The sequence below is a fragment of the Brachyhypopomus gauderio genome, unplaced genomic scaffold, assembly GCF_052324685.1.
Source record: "Brachyhypopomus gauderio isolate BG-103 unplaced genomic scaffold, BGAUD_0.2 sc71, whole genome shotgun sequence".
In the NCBI taxonomy this organism is placed as follows: domain Eukaryota; kingdom Metazoa; phylum Chordata; class Actinopteri; order Gymnotiformes; family Hypopomidae; genus Brachyhypopomus; species Brachyhypopomus gauderio.
The window spans coordinates 1,014,971-1,035,676 of NW_027506892.1; the positions used below are offsets into that span (position 1 = coordinate 1,014,971).

A 20,706-nucleotide genomic window follows, 5' to 3' on the forward strand; every position below is an offset into this window, starting at 1 on the left:
TGTAGGGGGTGTATGTGTAGGGGGTGTATGTGTAGGTGGAGTATGTGTAGGTGGAGTATGTGTAGGGGGTGTATGTGTAGGGGGTGTATGTGCAGGGGCAGTATGTGCAGGGGCAGTATGTGCAGGGGCAGTATGTGCAGGGGCAGTATGTGCAGGGGCAGTATGTGCAGGTGGAGTATGTGCAGGGGGAGTATGTGCAGGGGGAGTATGTGCAGGGGGAGTATGTGCAGGTGGAGTATGTGCAGGTGGAGTATGTGCAGGTGGAGTATGTGCAGGGGGAGTATGTGCTGGGGGAGTATGTGCTGGGGGAGTATGTGCTGGGGGAGTATGTGCTGGGGGAGTATGTGCTGGGGGAGTATGTGCAGGGGGAGTATGTGCAGGGGGAGTATGTGCAGGGGGAGTATGTGCAGGGGGAGTATGTGCAGGGGGAGTATGTGCAGGGGGAGTATGTGCAGGGGGAGTATGTGCAGGGGGAGTATGTGCAGGTGGTGTATGTGCAGGGGGAGTATGTGCAGGGGGAGTATGTGCAGGGGGAGTATGTGCAGGGGGTGTATGTGCAGGGGGAGTATGTGCAGGGGGTGTATGTGCAGGGGGTGTATGTGCAGGTGGTGTATGTGCAGGGGGTGTATGTGCAGGTGGTGTATGTGCAGGTGGTGTATGTGCAGGTGGTGTATGTGCAGGTGGTGTATGTGCAGGTGGTGTATGTGGAGTATGTGCAGGGGGAGTATGTGCAGGGGGAGTATGTGCAGGGGGGTGTATGTGCAGGGGGGTGTATGTGCAGGGGGGTGTATGTGTAGGGGGTGTATGTGTAGGGGGTGTATGTGCAGGGGGAGTATGTGCAGGGGGAGTATGTGCAGGGGGAGTATGTGCAGGGGGAGTATGTGCAGGTGGTGTATGTGCAGGTGGTGTATGTGCAGGTGGTGTATGTGCAGGGGGAGTATGTGCAGGGGGAGTATGTGCAGGGGGAGTATGTGCAGGGGGAGTATGTGCAGGTGGTGTATGTGCAGGTGGTGTATGTGGAGTATGTGCAGGGGGAGTATGTGCAGGGGGGTGTATGTGCAGGGGGGTGTATGTGTAGGGGGTGTATGTGTAGGTGGAGTATGTGTAGGGGGTGTATGTGTAGGGGGTGTATGTGTAGGGGGTGTATGTGCAGGTGGAGTATGTGCAGGTGGAGTATGTGCAGGGGGTGTATGTGCAGGTGGAGTATGTGCAGGTGGAGTATGTGCAGGTGGAGTATGTGCAGGTGGAGTATGTGCAGGTGGAGTATGTGCAGGTGGTGTATGTGGAGTATGTGCAGGGGGAGTATGTGCAGGGGGGTGTATGTGCAGGGGGGTGTATGTGTAGGGGGTGTATGTGTAGGTGGAGTATGTGTAGGGGGTGTATGTGTAGGGGGTGTATGTGCAGGGGGAGTATGTGCAGGGGGAGTATGTGCAGGGGGAGTATGTGCAGGGGGAGTATGTGCAGGGGGAGTATGTGCAGGGGGAGTATGTGCAGGTGGTGTATGTGCAGGTGGTGTATGTGCAGGTGGTGTATGTGCAGGGGGAGTATGTGCAGGGGGAGTATGTGCAGGGGGAGTATGTGCAGGGGGAGTATGTGCAGGGGGAGTATGTGCAGGGGGAGTATGTGCAGGGGGAGTATGTGCAGGGGGTGTATGTGCAGGTGGTGTATGTGCAGGTGGTGTATGTGCAGGTGGTGTATGTGGAGTATGTGCAGGGGGAGTATGTGCAGGGGGGTGTATGTGCAGGGGGGTGTATGTGTAGGGGGTGTATGTGTAGGTGGAGTATGTGTAGGGGGTGTATGTGTAGGGGGTGTATGTGTAGGGGGTGTATGTGCAGGGGGTGTATGTGCAGGTGGAGTATGTGCAGGTGGAGTATGTGCAGGTGGAGTATGTGCAGGGGGTGTATGTGCAGGGGGAGTATGTGCAGGGGGAGTATGTGCAGGTGGAGTATGTGCAGGTGGAGTATGTGCAGGGGGTGTATGTGCAGGTGGAGTATGTGCAGGTGGAGTATGTGCAGGTGGAGTATGTGCAGGGGGAGTATGTCGTCACGGGCAGGACGGTGTTCTGGGGACCCGGCACACCTCACGCCTCATGGCTGACCCAAGTTTCTCTTTAATAGGTCACGTTGGCTTCATTGAGTAATAGTAGCATTATGAAATCGTAAGTGAATCCCTGTAGATGGGCTGATGTGAGGATAAAGGGCAGCTGCAGTATTGACTCCTCACTCCACCCTCAGCTGTCTGGCGTTGTGATGCATTCATTCATGCTGAACTACAGTGTTCTCCAATAAAGCACTATAGATCTATATCTCTCTCTCTTCGTCCGTCATCCCTTCTTTCTGTGTCCTGTCCCTCTGTCGCTGTCTCTCTCTCGCTGTCTCTCTCTCTCTCCCTCCCTCTCCCTCCTCCCCTCCCTGTTACTCTCTCCTCTCTGCCTCCTCTCTCTCTCCCTCCCTCTCTCCATCCTCCTCCCTCCCTCATTCTCTCTCTCCTCCCTCCCCCTCTTTCCCTCCATCCTCTCTCTCTCTCTCTCCCTCCTCCCTCTCTGCAGATGGAGAGACAGCGTCTGCACAGGGAGAAGCGTCTGCGTGAGGAGGCTGAGAGGGCCCGTGACCATCTGGAGCGAAGACTCATCCAGCTGCAGGACGAGGCTCACATGGCCAACGAAGCCCTGGTGAGGAGCCGGTCTTCCTCCCGAGACACCCGCCCTGCCCCTCCTCCTCCTCCTCATCCTCCTCTAAAGAGAACACCCTCCTTTGGCTAGTGATCTCTCTCTTGATTGAACACTCGTTAAAGTTTGCACCTGACTTCAGGTCATGCTTCACTCTGCAATCTGCCCTGACTCTGACTATTCAGACGCTAGAGGCGCCCCCATGTGGCGTGGTGTATGTTCACCCCTTCTGTGTGTGTGTGTGTGTGTGTGTGTGTGTGTGTGTGTGTGTGTCCTCCCTTCTCAGCTTCGGTCAGAGGAGACCGCTGACCTGCTGGCCGAGAAGGCTCAGATCGCCGAGGAGGAGGCCAAGCTGCTGGCTCAGAAAGCGGCGGAAGCCGAGCAGGAAATGCAGCGGATAAAGGTGGGGGGGGCACACTATCATCATCACACCATCATCATCACATCATCACACCATCATCATCACACCATCATCATCACACCATCATCATCACACCATCATCATCACATCATCACACCATCATCATCACATCATCACACCATCATCATCACACCATCATCATCACCATCATCATCACACCATCATCATCACACCATCATCACACCATCATCACCATCATCATCACCATCATCATCACCATCATCATCACACCATCATCATCACACCATCATCACACCATCATCACCATCATCATCACCATCATCACCATCATCATCACACCATCATCATCACATCACCATCATCATCACATCACCATCATCATCATCACACCATCATCATCACACCATCATCATCACACCATCATCATCACACCATCATCATCACATCACCATCATCACACCATCATCACACCATCATCACACCATCATCACACCATCATCATATTATCATCACATCATCATATCATCACATCATCATGTAATCACATCATCACCATCATCACATCACAACATCACAACATCATCACATCATCATCACATCACAACATCATCACATCACATCACATTGCGTGGGTTTCCTCCGGGGTCTCCGGTTTCCTCCCACAGTCCAAAAACATGGAGGTTAGGTAAATTGGCATTCCCTGATTCCCTGACATACTCTCCCTGAGTGTGTGTCTGTGTGTCCTCATGTTCAATAAAAAAGTAGTGTGTGTGTGTGTGTGTGTGTGTGTGTGTGTGTGTGTGTGTGTGTGTTTGTATGCCCAGTGGTGGATGGTGCTCTGCCACTAGGGTCTGTCCTCTCTCCCCTTCCTGCACCCCATTCAGTCCCCCAGGGGGGTGTGGCTTCCGGTAGAGAGTACGCTGTGCGCAATTGGCTGCCGCTTCTCGCCGGTGTGTGTGTGATTGGTTGTACTTGTGTTAAAATTGTAAAGCGCCTTGGGTATTCTGAAAGGCGCTATATAAATTGAACATTCATTCATTCATTCATCATTACATCACATCATCATCACCATCATCACACCATCACACCATCACATCATCATCACCATCATTATCACACCATCATTATCACACCATCATCACACCATCACATCATCATCACCATCATTATCACACCATCATCACATCACCATCACATCATCATCATATCATCACATCATCATATCATCACATCATCACACCACCATCACCATAACCATCATCACACAATCACCATCACATCACCATCACATCACCATCACATCATCATCACATCATCATCACACCACCATCACATCATCATCACCATCATCACACCACCATCACCATCACACCACCATCACACCACCATCACACCATCATCACATCACATCATCATCACATCATCATCACATCACCACCATCACCACACCACCATCACACCACCATCACACCACCATCACACCACCATCACACCACCATCACACCATCATCATCACACCACCATCACATCATCATCACCATCATCATCACACCATCATCACACCATCATCACATCACCATCACATCACCATCACATCATCACACCACCATCACCATAACCATCATCATCACACAATCACCATCACATCACCATCATCATCACACCACCATCACATCATCATCACCATCACACCATCATCACATCACCATCACATCACATCATCACATCTTGTTTAAAGGTAACGGCCATACGCAGTGAGGAGGAGAAGCGGCTCATCGAACAGAAGATGCTGGAGGCTGAGATGCTCACCCTCAAGATGGCGGAGGAATCGGAGAGGAGGTGTGTGTGCACTCACCAGTCCTGTCTTACTGTTCCTGTCTTACTGTTCCTGTCTTACTGTTTCTGTCCTACTCCCACTGACGTGTGTATTACTGCAGGTTAATAATGCCATGGCCACACCTGTCCCCAACAGTGATCTGAACCTCAGTAACGAAATACAAATTGTTTGGCTTTCTTTTCTAAGTTTCAGTAAAATCTTTTCACCCCATTGCAACAAAAATGTGCAGGTTGTCCCATCATGGAATCTTATAAAGTAATAACTACAAGCTCACACACTCCAGAGGCTGAGCTCAAACTCACAGCTGGGGACTCGTAGCATTCTTCTGAAGCTGCTCACTCATATATGGTACTAAGGCCCAAGTGAAACATGGTAATATTCTTACTTGACTCCCATAGAGCAAGTTTCTCAGCCCTTGATTAAGTGTCCCAACAGTGATTCATCATGGACTGTGCAGTGGATCTTAAAATCAGACAAATTCAACTTGGGAAGCAGCACATGGAGTTGAGCCCCATTTCACTACCGATCACAACATTCCCAATGAAGACAAATGAGGAACTTTAATTTAATGCATTCGTACGTTCAGCGGTGCGCTGGCTCCCCAGAACACAGCGTTCAGACTGCAGAACAGGTGCGGTGTGTTAAACCTGCGGGTCGTTTGGCCTCTCACCACGGTGCTCTGCTCACCTTCTCTGTGCTGCATGTAATCATTAGGTGAAAACTTAAAAATATCCAATTAAGACTCATAAATCCCGTATTGCTCATATTTCTTCGCCTCCTGTGAAACGCTGATGAAGCAGGGTGTCTACCTCGTGACCCCTGTGCAGAGAACTTGTGTGCTGCATCAGGAGAGAGGACTGTAATTTGCCCGGGGCCGAATATTTAACAGGATCACATCACAATTCAAGCCCTTAAATGTATTACTGTAGGAGCGGCCATGCATGGAAAAAGAGCTTGAACAGCAGGAACAAGATTTTCAAACGTGAAGCGTTTGGAATCGTACTTTGTACAGCACGGTACCAGTGATGACCCAGGAATTGAACCTCATGCTTAGTTTGCATCAGAAAACTAGAAATTGGCCTCTCACCTTTTTTTTTAAAGCTGTTCACTTGACAATGAGGAAACGTATGAGTACAGATTATATTTAGTTGTGTTGGACTCTTCACCTGTGTTCATGTCCATGTTGTGTTGGACTCTTCACCTGTGTTCATGTCTGCGTTGTGTTGGACTCTTCACCTGTGTTCATGTCAGTGTTGTGTTGGACTCTTCACCTGTGTTCATGTCAGTGTTGTGTTGGATTCTTCACCTGTGTTCATGTCAGTGTTGTGCTGGACTCTTCACCTGTGTTCATGTCCATGTTGTACTGTACTCTTCACCTGTGTTCATGTCACTGTTGTGTTGGACTCTTCACCTGTGTTCATGTCACTGTTGTGTTGGACTCTTCACCTGTGTTCATGTCTGCGTTGTGTTGGACTCTTCACCTGTGTTCATGTCAGCGTTGTGTTGGACTCTTCACCTGTGTTCATGTCTGCGTTGTGTTGGACTCTTCACCTGTGTTCATGTCTGCGTTGTGTTGGACTCTTCACCTGTGTTCATGTCTGTGTTGTGTTGGACTCTTCACCTGTGTTCATGTCTGCGTTGTACTGGACTCTTCACCTGTGTTCATGTCCGTGTTGTACTGGACTCTTCACCTGTGTTCATGTCTGCGTTGTGTTGGACTCTTCACCTGTGTTCATGTCACTGTTGTGTTGGACTCTTCACCTGTGTTCATGTCTGCGTTGTACTGGACTCTTCACCTGTGTTCATGTCGGCGTTGTGTTGGACTCTTCACCTGTGTTCATGTCGGCGTTGTGTTGGACTCTTCACCTGTGTTCATGTCTGCGTTGTGTTGGACTCTTCACCTGTGTTCATGTCTGTGTTGTGTTGGACTCTTCACCTGTGTTCATGTCTGCGTTGTACTGGACTCTTCACCTGTGTTCATGTCCGTGTTGTACTGGACTCTTCACCTGTGTTCATGTCTGCGTTGTGTTGGACTCTTCACCTGTGTTCATGTCAGCGTTGTGTTGGACTCTTCACCTGTGTTCATGTCTGCGTTGTGTTGGACTCTTCACCTGTGTTCATGTCTGCGTTGTGTTGGACTCTTCACCTGTGTTCATGTCTGCGTTGTGTTGGACTCTTCACCTGTGTTCATGTCTGCGTTGTACTGGACTCTTCACCTGTGTTCATGTCTGCGTTGTACTGGACTCTTCACCTGTGTTCATGTCTGCGTTGTACTGGACTCTTCACCTGTGTTCATGTCTGCGTTGTACTGGACTCTTCACCTGTGTTCATGTCTGCGTTGTACTGGACTCTTCACCTGTGTTCATGTCAGCGTTGTGTTGGACTCTTCACCTGTGTTCATGTCAGCGTTGTGTTGGACTCTTCACCTGTGTTCATGTCTGCGTTGTACTGGACTCTTCACCTGTGTTCATGTCTGCGTTGTACTGGACTCTTCACCTGTGTTCATGTCTGCGTTGTACTGGACTCTTCACCTGTGTTCATGTCTGCGTTGTACTGGACTCTTCACCTGTGTTCATGTCGGCGTTGTGTTGGACTCTTCACCTGTGTTCATGTCTGCGTTGTGTTGGACTCTTCACCTGTGTTCATGTCGGCGTTGTGTTGGACTCTTCACCTGTGTTCATGTCAGCGTTGTGTTGGACTCTTCACCTGTGTTCATGTCGGCGTTGTACTGGACTCTTCACCTGTGTTCATGTCTGTGTTGTACTGGACTCTTCACCTGTGTTCATGTCAGCGTTGTGTTGGACTCTTCACCTGTGTTCATGTCGGCGTTGTGTTGGACTCTTCACCTGTGTTCATGTCTGTGTTGTACTGGACTCTTCACCTGTGTTCATGTCGGCGTTGTACTGGACTCTTCACCTGTGTTCATGTCAGCGTTGTGTTGGACTCTTCACCTGTGTTCATGTCAGTGCTCACTGTGATCGTGCTGGTCACGCAAAGTTAAGGGTTTAAAGCAACACCTGCATCCACTGATTTTGAGCTGAAGTCCATATGAACCCAAACATCCACCTTATAATAAATACAAGAAGGTGATTTAATCAACAGAAACCTCTCACCTGTCTGTCTGGAGCGGACGTTGTTTTCGCTGTATTCTGCATTTAAGTGTGTACTCTGTACGTCACGTGAGGGTCTGCGGTTCGTAAGTGTGTACTCTGTACGTCACGTGAGTGTCTCATGCGCGCTAGGGCAGATGGGTAATAATGGGGAGCAGATTTTTCAGTTGGCAAACACAAACAAGACTTAATGGTGGCGACTCTGAGCGGTTTCCTTGGCGATTGGCACACTATTTCCTTTTAAGGAAGTGATATTGAGTCTACGGCCCCTTCTCCACCAAACTAACATTGACACAAGCTGGACTGAAACATCTGTTTGACAAACACACACCTGCTTACGGCCCAACTAGTTAAAATCACAGGTAAAAACCCACCAATATATAAATGAAGAAGGATTTTCATAAGCACAGACCAAACGGAGACACCAGGGTTGTGTGACGCTCACTCAACCTCCAAGTCCTTCTGCACTTTCCCTCCAGACCTGCATCTCACCTCTTACTAATCTTATTTCCTGTCATTAATACTGCCGGCCTCAGCCTTTCCTGAAGATCACTGGTGCTAAAGCTAGTTTAGACATTCAGTAAGAAGGCTACGAAACAGGAGTGATTAAGCTTTGAGCCGACGTCAATACACTCAAAATTCTCAGATGGTTCTGCACCCACTCCTCCCGCACCTCGGTTACACGGGTCGCCGTCTCTTCCCATACTCAATACAAACTCCTCTTCCTCACTTTCAAAGCTCTAGTCTTGCTCCTGCATATTTTTCTGAACCACTTCATCTTCATCACCTTTCTGGTCCTCCTCCATCTCAGAGCAGTGATGTGCTCTCTGTAACTAATACAGCACTGGTGGGTGGCGCTGATCAGCCTAGCATATTCTATTCTAGGATAAAGGCACTAAATAAATGAAATAAATTATACTATATACATTTCAAATAGTATGTGAAATATACGTACTTTTTTTTCTAGTCATCTAGAAATTATCCAATAGCCCTTATCCTCTTAGCTGTTTTCAATGCCTTATAGGTTTTAAGAAAACAATTATGTTGGTTTCACTCTTGAAAGTATCAGTGTGAGGGACTTTATTATTATTTAAGTATGAGGGAGTTTTTCTTGTAACTAATGCCTCTGCTGTTTTGATGGTTTATTTCCGACCACAGCGCCAGTCCTGCTCCTGAAAGACTGTGGTGTTGAGTTCCTTTCACGTTTAACCCTTCCAAGGACTCATGGAACAACCTCCCTCAAAGTAACAATGTAATAAATTGCACAGACCCCACGGTGCCGTTGGCTGTTTGCTCAAGTGGAAATTGTAGTGACACTTGAGGGCACGTTGGTCACGGAACTGAAAAGTGGTGTGTATGAAACGCTCAGCACTTCAGCGCTAGCCACTGTAATGTGCGTAGCACGGCTCTCTGTGCCGTCGCTGGTACTCTCTGGTACACTCTGGCACACTCTGGCACACTCTGGTACACTCTGGCACTCTCTGGCACTCTCTGGCACTCTCTGGCACTCTCTGGCACACTCTGGCACACTCTGGCACTCTCTGGTACTCTCTAGTACTCTCTGGTACACTCTGGCACTCTCTGGCACACTCTGGCACTCTCTGGCACACTCTGGCACTCTCTGGTACTCTCTGGCACACTCTGGTACTCTCTGGCACTCTCTGGCACACTCTGGCACTCTCTGGCACACTCTGGTACTCTCTGGCACTCTCTGGTACTCTGGCGGACGTGGTGGTGCGCGTCTTTCACACAGCCTGCAGTCTTCTGGGTTCTCCTCCTCTCTTCCCTTCTGCACCCGCACGCCCCTCGCCGTGTTTTCCTCCTGCCGTGGTGTCGGACCGGACGTTTTAGCCGCCTACGCTTCTAAGACACTAGACTTGATCCTTACATAGCCTCACAAAATCTGATAAGCTGCCAAAGTACGAACTGAGAATTAGCTGTCGAGTGAAAAGAGCAATTATCTATGCTAATCTACATGCGCATAATAAAGAAACCTCTAATGTTCTCGCTCAGAAGACTTTCCCACAGCATTACATATAATCCTCATCAAAATGACACGACCTCGTCTTTGTGGGCAGGATCCCAAGTGTAAAACCCTTTCATCATCTTCAGCTGACCCAGGGCTGTGAGTGCGAGCTGCAGGTCTGTGAGACTCTGGGCCGTGCTCCCCCAGAACCGTTTGATCATCCAGACCGGGCCCAGGGGTACCGCACCTCACGCCCCCCTCTTCTCTCCCCACAGAGCCAAGGAAGCAGCCCAGCTGCAGCAGGACCTGCATGAGGCCCGGGAGTCAGAGCGGCGGGCCAAGCACAAGCTTCTGGAGATCACCAGCAAGTCGGCCTACCCGGTACCTGCCCCTCCCCCTGGATCAGTGCCCCTCCCCCTGGATCAGTGCCCCTCCCCCCAGATTAGTGGCCCCAGTCAGCTACAGAGGTTTTGCCAGGCCGGGCCTGTTGCCAGTGGTGCCAATGGCAGTCGCTCTGGTGCTTTGAAGCTGCTTGGTCATGCCCAGGGTAGTGGTGAGAGTGTGTGTGTGTGTGTGTGTGTGTGTGTGTGTGTGTGTGTGTGTGTGTGTGTGTGTGTGGGTTTTCAGTGCGCGTTTCAGAGTGCATGTAGACCAAGGGATGTAGACCACCCAGTTTCTTTATTGGAGGCACTGCTCCTCCTGTCAGTATTTGGTGACGTTTGTCTGGTTGAGTGTCTGTGTGGTTGAGTGTCTCTCTCTTGGTCTCCTGCAGGTGGGTCTACTGTGTGTGTGTGTGTGTGTGTGTGTGTGTGTGTGTTAGTGTCTAGTTGAGTTTGTCTCTCTCTTGGTCTCCTGCAGGTGGGTCTACTGTGTGTGTGTGTGTGTGTGTGTGTGTGTGTGTGTGTTAGTGTCTGGTTGAGTTTGTCTCTCTCTTGGTCTCCTGCAGGTGGGTCTACTGTCTCCTGACCTGAGCTACAGCACACAGAACCTCAGCTTTGACTTCAAAGACACAGACATGAAGCGCCTGTCTATGGAGATCGAGAAGGAGAAGTGAGTATTGTGGGCAGTGTGTAACTAGATCTGGCCCCGCCCCTGCCTCACATGCCCCGCCCCTAGGGTTGGGGTTAGATCTAAAAAGCTGCTCTGATGTTCATCCTTGGGTTTATCTTAGACGCAGTCTGATTCTTTCTAGCTTTTTTTCATCTTCCGTTTTTGTAAAGGAGGGATGGCCTGGGTTAGGTTTAGTTATGGCCTGGGTTAGGGTTAGTTATGGCCTGGGTTAGGTTTAGTTATGGCCTGGGTTAGGTTTAGTTATGGCCTGGGTTAGATTTAGTTATGGCCTGGGTTAGGGTTAGGGTTAGTTGTGGCCTGGGTTAGGGTTAGTTATGGCCTGGGTTAGGGTTAGTTGTGGCCTGGGTTAGGGTTAGTTGTGGCCTGGGTTAGGGTTAGTTGTGACCTGGGTTGGGGTTAGTTGTGGCCTGGGTTAGGGTTAGTTATGGCCTGGGTTAGTTATGGCCTGGGTTAGGGTTAGTTATGGCCTGGGTTAGATTTAGTTATGGCCTGGGTTAGGGTTAGTTATGGCCTGGGTTAGGTTTAGTTATGGCCTGGGTTAGGGTTAGTTATGGACTGGGTTAGCGTTAGTTGTGGCCTGGGTTAGGGTTAGTTGTGGCCTGGGTTAGGTTTAGTTGTGGCCTGGGTTAGGTTTAGTTGTGGCCTGGGTTAGGTTTAGTTGTGGCCTGGGTTAGGTTTAGTTGTGGCCTGGGTTAGGGTTAGTTGTGGCCTGGGTTAGGTTTAGTTGTGGCCTGGGTTAGGGTTAGTTGTGGCCTGGGTTAGGGTTAGTTGTGGCCTGGGTTAGGGTTAGTTGTGGCCTGGGTTAGGGTTAGTTGTGGCCTGGGTTAGGGTTAGTTATGGCCTGGGTTAGGGTTAGATGTGACCTGGGTTAGGGTTAGATGCGACCTGGGTTAGGGTTAGATGCGACCTGGGTTAGGGTTAGTTATGGCCTGGGTTAGGGTTAGATGTGACCTGGGTTAGGGTTATGGCTTGGGTTAGGGTTAGTTGTGGCCTGGGTTAGGGTTAGTTGTGGCCTGGGTTAGGGTTAGTTATGGCCTGGGTTAGGGTTAGTTGTGGCCTGGGTTAGGGTTAGTTGTGGCCTGGGTTAGGGTTAGTTATGGCCTGTTGTCACTGGTTCTGGTTGTTTATTTTGGTTGTTTATCCTGCGTTGCTTTTGTGATGCACATGATTGACACTCCTGGTTCTGATTGGTTGTTTTGAACACATTTGCAATTAGCATCATCACCGTGTGTGTGTGTACGTGTGCGTGTGTGTGTGTGTGTGTGTGTGTGTCAGGGTGGAGTACATGGAGAAGAGTAAACACCTGCAGGAGCAGCTCAACGAGCTCAAGACGGAGATCGAGTCTCTGAAGCTGAAGGACCGTGAAACACCTCTGGACATCCTGCACAACGAGAACACAGAGAGGGGCACCAGCAAGCAGAGCAACTTCAAAAAGGTTGGTGTCCTCTCAGGGCCACGCCCCCCATCGAGGCCACGCCCCTCCGTCTGCATTCCAGCCGGCCTGACCTGCCTTTCAGATCTCAGGAGCTCTGCAGGTGGTTTGACACCAGGGTTTCCTCATGGTCAAAGGTACAATCAGGAGTGTGTGTGAAACAGCAGGTCCTGGTTAGGGTTGTCCCGATCCGATATTTGGATCGGATTGGCCGCCGATATTAGCAAAAAATGCGTATCGGTTTTCGGATCGGCAGACACGAGAAAATGCCGATCCAGACTCCCGATCCAGTTTTTTTAAGTCCGATTCCAGTTTTCCTGCGCACCAATTTAGATAATCCATTCCAGTTTTTGCTAGTGAGAGTAAAATCCGGTCCGCATTTTCCAGCACACCTTCAGCACACGAGCGTAGTTTCTGCCCCAATTTAGCTCCGTGGCATCTCGGACCGCCGTGTAAATTTGAAGTTATCGGTCAGTTGTGTGGGATTATTTTACCTTAAAGGATGACAAAGATGAAGAGGTAGAGTGCAACATATGCCACAGTAAAGTCAAGCGTTGTGGTAAAGCTGTAAGAACTTTTAATACCACCAATCTAATCAAGCATTTAGCGAAATACCACCATAAACAACATGACGAGTTTCTAATGAAAACCGAAGACAAAAAGAAAGGTCCTACACAACTAACACTGGCAGAAACGTTTGAATTGAAGGGAGTGTATAGATGGGGATGGAGCAGCAAAGTGTGGAGTAGAAGGCATTTTGCTTTTAATTAGTTTACGATATGTGCACAGATTTTTTTTTAAGCTTTGGTTTACACTTGTTCAAGAGCACTGATGGATGTTAATGTTAATAATAGACTATTTTCCACTCAGGTTGTGTGTTTTTAAAAAAATATATAATTTACAATATTATTTGCACTTGTGGCTTTTTAATCCTTGGTTTACTGATGCTATTTCTGTTTGTTATTTAATATTTTGTCTATTTTGAGTTTATTAATTGCTAAATAAACAGGTCAGTTTTTCCTTACCAACCATTGTGTATTATTCAAACACACCTAATTCAGCTGGCTACTTGTTATCAAGAGTAAAACCCTTTTCAACATGAGTTTGACAACAAAGTAAGTTGGCTAAATAACTTTAAACTTTAATACATGCTCGGATAGGCCGGTATCGGTATCGGCCGATATCGGTATCGGATCGGAAGTGCAAATAAATATCGGTATCGGATCGGAAGTTCAAAAAGCTGGATCGGGACATCCCTAGTCCTGGTGGCGATGCTCTAGTGAATCTTAACAAAGGGCTGCACAATATATCATTTGTTAACGGTTCTGGTGCTACTGAACTTCTCGATCCTCATCTGACACATTCAGTGCAGGTTTGTGAGCTGAGCGTCCGGTCGGGTCTCTCACACTCCATGAGTGTGTATGTGCTCTGTGTGTGGCTTGATGACTCGCAGTATAGTGCAGCACAACATGATTTGGTTAAAAGGCCAAGGTAAAGGGCCTGTATAGTGAACCTTATAGGAATGATGGGAGATATATTTTGAGAGAGACATCACTCTGGAGCCTCATCGTCACTCTGTTTCAATGTGCCGGCATGCACTGTGCATCACGGATGACGTCGTGATAGCAGTTGCACATGCATTGCATCGTGGGTACAAAGGCAGTTCGCAGGAACTAAGGCAGCATGTAGAGGAAGTTCTCAAAGCTCCGTGGAGAAACATCTACCTGAAGATGGTGGACCTGGGCCCTGCGTGGAGGATCAGCACAGCTCAACTTGATATTCGTGGTGCCGTTTGTCATCTGCAGTCTTTTGTGTTTCTAAATGTTGCAAAACCCACCAGCCGGGGGAGAAGCTGAGGGATGTTCAGTCTATCTGCCGATGGGTCTTAAAGCCCGTTGTGTTTTTTTCCCATGTTGTAAGCCAGTGTTTGCGCTTGACTGGCAGGCTCAATTAAATCTAACAAGGTGCACCTGTGTTTCAGAACTCAGGAGCTGCTGTTTAATAATGCCATGTACGTCCAGCTCTCCTGAATCCTTGATTGCATCCAGCATTAGAAATGCTCGGAAAAACGTGTCATCTTTGGCTCGCGGATCAGTTCAGAAACAGCAGAGGAAACTCTGCCAAATCGTACAGCCTCTTCAGCCCTGAGATGCAGAGAGTTCCTGTAATTTCCTGGTACCAAAGCTGAAACAGCCCCCCCTCACAGAGTGCCCCCCACCCCCCCAGAGAGCCTCTGCCTACAGCTGCCTGTGGCTTGGAAATTGCACCATTACAGACAGTGTGGCCCATGTTTGTGATGTATTTTTCAGGAACAGATCTAAACTGTAATCCTAGTCTTGTATGGTGAATATCGGAGGTGACAGACCGGGCTGGTTAGGCTGGTGTGTGGAAACGCTGGTTTCAGATTCTCTTTCAGAGCGTTCGGCTCGCGGGGGTCTGTGTGTGTGGACCAGCCGCCCCACGTCCTGCTCACACGCCGCTTCTGAGTGTTTTATCCCACAGCTCATAAAAAGTTCTTCTCTCTCATTATCCCTTAATGAAACCAGATAATATGAATCGGATGTTTCTTTAACTCCAGAGCAGTAAACAAATTAAAAACGTTAAAACTGTTGTCTAATCTGAACTTGCCAGTGATTTTAATGTTTAATTTTGAATCCTTATGTCAGTTTGCGTTGCGCTAATTGGTTGGGAAGGCTGGCGGGCATTGAGAGAGATCTCCTGTGCGTGATCGGTGAGTTGTGCAGCTGTCTGGCTGTGCTCCGTGTCGGAGGGAGAGAGGTAGCGGACCCGGTGAAGCCGTCTCGCAGCTCCTCGCTGTCATCTCCAGCCTCTGGGTCGGACTCGTGTTTCGCCATTATCCCGTCTAAATTGGGGCGGGTCCCCCCTTATCCCAGGAATACAGGAAACCTACACAGGAAGGGTGTCTCTCGGTAACACCCTCCATTACGGGGTATCGATTGTCATCGACGTCACGCGTGAAGGGTGCTCACAATGCACACCGTGCACGGATAGATCTGCAGAAATCAGACAAGCTGATTGATGCGTGTGCTAGCGCTCCCCTCCTTAACCCTCGTCACGCCCTTCATTTCGCTCCAGGTGTAGCAGACGCTACACCCGCACTCAGAGTTGTATAGTAACGAAGTAGAACTACTTCGCTACTGTACTTAAGTACTAAAATGCTGTATCTGTACTTTACTGGAGTATTATTTTTTTCTCCTACTTCCACTTTTACTTCACTACATATTTTCCATCAGTTTAATACTTTTACTCCGATACATTTTTTTACGTGCTGTATAGTTACTCGTTACAATTATAAACATGTTAGCTGGCGCTGTCACCGGGTCAAGCGATCAGGCCGTCTTATGAAAACTGCGCATGCTCCGGTCGCGTCTCGTTTACTCTGCTGCTGCCTTCACTGAACACTTGAGCTTCGTAATCTAGGTTCACTTGACACGTCGTGACTGCCGCAAGGGTCCGCGCGGCAAAAATGACGCAATCGCGGTGGCTCCGCCCATGCGTGTTGGCTCCGCCCATACCCGTTGGCCACGCGCGGTCGCGTTGCGAGGTCGTGCACCTCTCGATTTTTGTGCGTGTGAAGTTACAAGGTGGAATTCACGCACTTGTACGCCACTTTGAAGGTCCATTTTCAGTATTTTCCAGCACATTCAGCTTAATTTACATATTTATATAAATACACATATATTAAAAATGATTCCAAATAATTCGCTTTTTATCTCATTAAAAGAGATGGTACCGTGTTTGGTAACAGCAGAAGAGCGCAGTAAGCACTAGTTAGGTTAGATATCTTAGCTAACTAACCTAATTATGTTCATGGCGTGCTGCAGAATTCACTTAACATTAGCTGGCAATAAAGGCGACGTGCTGACTAATCATGTGTCCATTTTTATAGTGTAGTGTTTTTAAAGGACGGATTTTACGTCCAAAATACACCTCGTTTTCTCAGCTAAATTATGGCGAATTTGTACTTCTGCATCAAACCTACAACGTAGCGGGACATAGGTTATCTGTTTTTTGTGTACGAAGTGTTAACACCAGTTTTTTAAGTACATACAGTACACTTGTATTTGTGGTCTTTGACATCTTTGATTTGTAAGTAATATATAAAACAATTGATAATCAAACTTTGACGGCTTTCTTTAATTAATTCAAAACACAATACTTGTACTTTTTACTTTCAGTACTTGAGTAATAAATTTTAGAATAAACTACTTGCAATACTTAAGTACAAAAAATGCTGAATACTTCTGTACTTCTACTTAAGTAAAGTTTTTAAAGAACACTTCAACTTCTACTCAAGTCAATATTTTGATAGAGTACTTGTACTTTTACTCATGTATGGGTCTCTAATACTTTATACAACACTGCCCGCTCCACCCTCTCCTGTCACGGACCCCACACACGTTCTTGTATGATGACTCATTAAATTCTTTAAAAATCGCTCCTGGGGAGAGTGAAGTGATGTGCAGGAGCACCGACTGTGCTCAGTAGCAGACGTGTTCAGAGACACGTTATTTCATCATCATTATACCTGTTGGATGGGTAGTGGGGGGGACAGAAACTGCGTTTTTTATGGTGTTTTACTGAAATGACTTTCAAGAAGGGATGTGATTAGTAACACATTTTGGAAACTTGTGCTAATTCCAGAAGGTACTGAACATCACCTTCACTGCAGCTCAGCTCAGTTTCTCAGCGTGCAGTTACAGGGCTGGAAACAACAGCAGCTCCACTATGGGAATATTGTGCTTGTGAACTCAGTCCAGCGTAAGCGGCCCTGTAATTACCCAGGGTGCAGTGCAGTTCTTACTAAGTTCTCATGGCACTTGGGGAGTTACAGAATCATCGTAAGCGTGGAAATGATTTAACTTTTAGAGAAGCACGCCGAGCTTCGTTCAGTTAAAGCTCATTTTGAGTTTTGAGTTTTGGAGAGGTATGTCCTATCTGAACATATTTCAGGTGAATTCAGTGGGTTACTTTATTTAGTGTTTTTACAACACTACATGTCCGATATAGTGAAGTGTGATTCATCACTAATTGGTTTGGCCAGTCGCAACTGTGTGTGTATTGTGTGTGCAATTGTGTGTTCACAGCTGACCCTACAGAGTGTGTGTGGTGCGTGCATGCGCGTGTATGTGTATTGTGTGTGTGTGTATTGTGTGTGTGTGTGTGGGGGGTATATCATGTCCTGTTGACGTCTCATTTCTTCTCCACAGCTGACCCTACAGAGTGCTAAGTCCAGAGTGGCGTTCTTTGAGGAGCTGTAGCTGCTGGACTACGTGCGCCGATTCACATCGACCTCCGTGTGCAGGTGCTGGGAAATCAACTGTTTTACACCATTGAAAGAGTTTGTGTGGGTGCAGCTGTGTGTGTGTGCGCTAGTGAGGCTGGTGTGTCCTCTGTCCGAATCACATTCCTGGTCATCAGTGACCTTTGCCTCTAGCTGAGCTCTGCTCCAGTTTGACCACTTCATCTGCTGTCTAGAGTGTGTGGGTTAAAGTGTATATTTCCACCTGCCTGTGGAAAATCTGTGAACATGGGTAGATAAAAGGTTTAGATGCACACACACACACACACACACACACACACACATACAGTCATGCACTCTCCAAACAGACCATTACGTTCAGGATCTCTATGAACTGCAACCCATATAAAGAAAAACAACCATGCTGCCTTGCACACTGACCTGCTGTGGACCTAGCCCCCTTTTCCCCATAATTCAATGGGGGAACAATCTTGCTCGCTCCAAAGTTTCTTTCCTGGTTTTTCTTCTGTGTCGTGCACAGTGCTTTTATCATACTGTGTCGCCTTGTTTTTGAAATTGTATTAAGCTTCAGGTTTCCATTACTGGTAAAAGGATGGTGTGGCCAACATTTATGAAAGGAGATTTATCTGGAAGAAACATTACGTACTGGGAGAGAACTGCTTTGGCACTACGTAACGCAACGAAAGCCTCAATCTGTATGTTTTCCATCCAGGTCCATTTCTTCTTTTGGTTATTTGAAGATGATGGTTACACAACCATCTTTCATGTTGCTGAACAAAGGCAGCTGTGTCTGATCTGTTTGTGCCGCACAGACGTCTGTCTGGTCCTTCTTTACCCCACAGACGCCTGTCTGGTCCTTCTTTACCCCACAGACGCCTGTCTGGTCCTTCTTTACCCCACAGACGTCTGTCTGGTCCTTCTTTACCCCACAGACGCCTGTCTGGTCCTTCTTTACCCCACAGACGTCTGTCTGGTCCTTCTTTACCCCACGGACGTCTGTCTGGTCCTTCTTTACCCCACGGACGTCTGTCTGGTCCTTCTTTACCCCACGGACGCCTGTCTGGTCCTTCTTTACCTCACGGACGCCTGTCTGGTCCTTCTTTACCCCACGGACGCCTGTCTGGTCCTTCTTTACCCCACGGACGCCTGTCTGGTCCTTCTTTACCCCACGGACGTCTGTCTGGTCCTTCTTTACCCCACGGACGTCTGTCTGGTCCTTCTTTACCCCACGGACGCCTGTCTGGTCCTTCTTTACCCCACGGACGTCTGTCTGGTCCTTCTTTACCCCACGGACGTCTGTCTGGTCCTTCTTTACCCCACGGACGTCTGTCTGGTCCTTCTTTACCCCACGGACGCCTGTCTGGTCCTTCTTTACCCCACGGACGCCTGTCTGGTCCTTCTTTACCCCACGGACGCCTGTCTGGTCCTTCTTTACCCCACGGACGTCTGTCTGGTCCTTCTTTACCCCACGGACGTCTGTCTGGTCCTTCTTTACCCCTGAGTTAAAGCTCAGGGGTTTTTGTCTAGCTGCTGCAGTGTGTGTTTCTGTGTGCACACTAGGTCAGGCTAGGATAACAGCTGGCAGTGTTTGTGCATTTAAAAAAGACCTGATTGGGGCTTTCAGTTGAAAGCCTTTGGGATTTATGAAGGGATATATATATATAATTTTTATACATGCCGTATTTTTTTGTTATTGAATACAATAATGCTTTGGACAGTTTGTATATATTTTTGAAAATAAAGTTTTGTGTGTAATAAATGAATGTGCATTAGAGCCTCTTGCTCTTTGCTCCGTTCTTGTGTTCCAGATGCTCAGGTATCTCACTGTGTGCACGTCTGTGTCTAGGTGTGTGTGGGTGTGTCTGTGTCTAGGTGTGTGTCTGTGTCTAGGTGTGTGGATGTGTCTGTATCTAGGTGTGTGGTGTGTCTGTGTCTACGTGTGGGTGTGTCTGGTGTGTCTGGCTCTGTCTGGTGATTAATTATTCAGTGTATCGTTCAATCACAGAGTCCTGGCCCAGGTTATTTGCATATGCAGGTCCATCAACAGTGAAAACCCCCTCAATTGGTAGAATCCACAGTGTCTCATTTGCATAGTTCTAATTTCAGAGCTGAGCTGGCAGGTGGGCTGTCCTGTTTCATGGCACTTTAACTACTGTGTAACGCATTTAGTTGCTCATTTTAACTGCCGAGTTAAAATTTGTATTACATATTCAATCCAGGTCATTGCAGCACCATGCAGAAGGCCATTAAAGCTTTTGTTTATCTTTTAGCATGATGTTATAATTCTTTATAATGTGTGTTTTACTTTGTTTGCAAATATTTGGTGGGATTACACTGGTCTCGTTGTACAAGACAATTCCAGGAGCACTGCTGAGCAAACCTACATACAGCTTGACCAAATGAATGTGGACACTTCGAATTCTTGAATTCAGGTGTTTTAACCACACCTAATGCCAACAGGTAAATACAAATTAAGTGCATTAATGTGGGTAGAGGAGTGATTTGTGGAGGAGAACTATGAGTGATTTGTGGAGGAGAACTATGAGTGATTTGTGGAGGAGAACTAGGAGTGAGTTGTGGAGGAGAACTAGGAGTGAGTTGTGGAGGAGAACTAGGAGTGATTTGTGGAGGAGAACTAGGAGTGAGTTGTGGAGGAGAACTAGGAGTGAGTTGTGGAGGAGAACTAGGACTCACTCCCAGGATTTCATCGCTGTGTTTCATCGCTCACTCTGCACAAGAACGATGTGGCAGGATCTTGGGGACATGGATGTGCAGGTCCGAGCGGCTGCACACGAGCGCGGTGTCCAGCGCTGTCTGCATGGTGTACAGAGCTCCGCGCTGGACCCAACGCTGTGGAGACGTGTCTTCTGGAGAGGTGAATTCTTTTTTCTACTCTTCTACTATCTGGAAGTCTGATGAACGAATCCACAGAGATTCCACAAAAACACCAGCTATA

At 48.0% G+C, this 20,706-nt stretch overlaps 1 protein-coding gene across 2 annotated transcripts in view; it reads left to right on the forward strand.

Moving 5' to 3' along the window:
• nf2a (NF2, moesin-ezrin-radixin like (MERLIN) tumor suppressor a) overlaps nt 1–19,524 on the forward strand; it is a 42,226-nt gene extending 22,702 nt beyond the window's left edge. For both annotated transcript variants that reach the window (XM_076989959.1, XM_076989958.1), the window contains exons 11-17: nt 2,549–2,671; nt 2,955–3,071; nt 4,789–4,889; nt 10,239–10,344; nt 10,910–11,013; nt 12,310–12,469; nt 17,698–19,524. In XM_076989959.1, the coding sequence (XP_076846074.1) occupies nt 2,549–2,671; nt 2,955–3,071; nt 4,789–4,889; nt 10,239–10,344; nt 10,910–11,013; nt 12,310–12,469; nt 17,698–17,748 (762 nt within the window). In that variant the 3' untranslated portion in view covers nt 17,749–19,524. The remainder of the gene's footprint in view (nt 1–2,548; nt 2,672–2,954; nt 3,072–4,788; nt 4,890–10,238; nt 10,345–10,909; nt 11,014–12,309; nt 12,470–17,697) is intronic.
• The last annotated feature ends 1,182 nt before the right edge of the window (nt 19,525–20,706 follow it).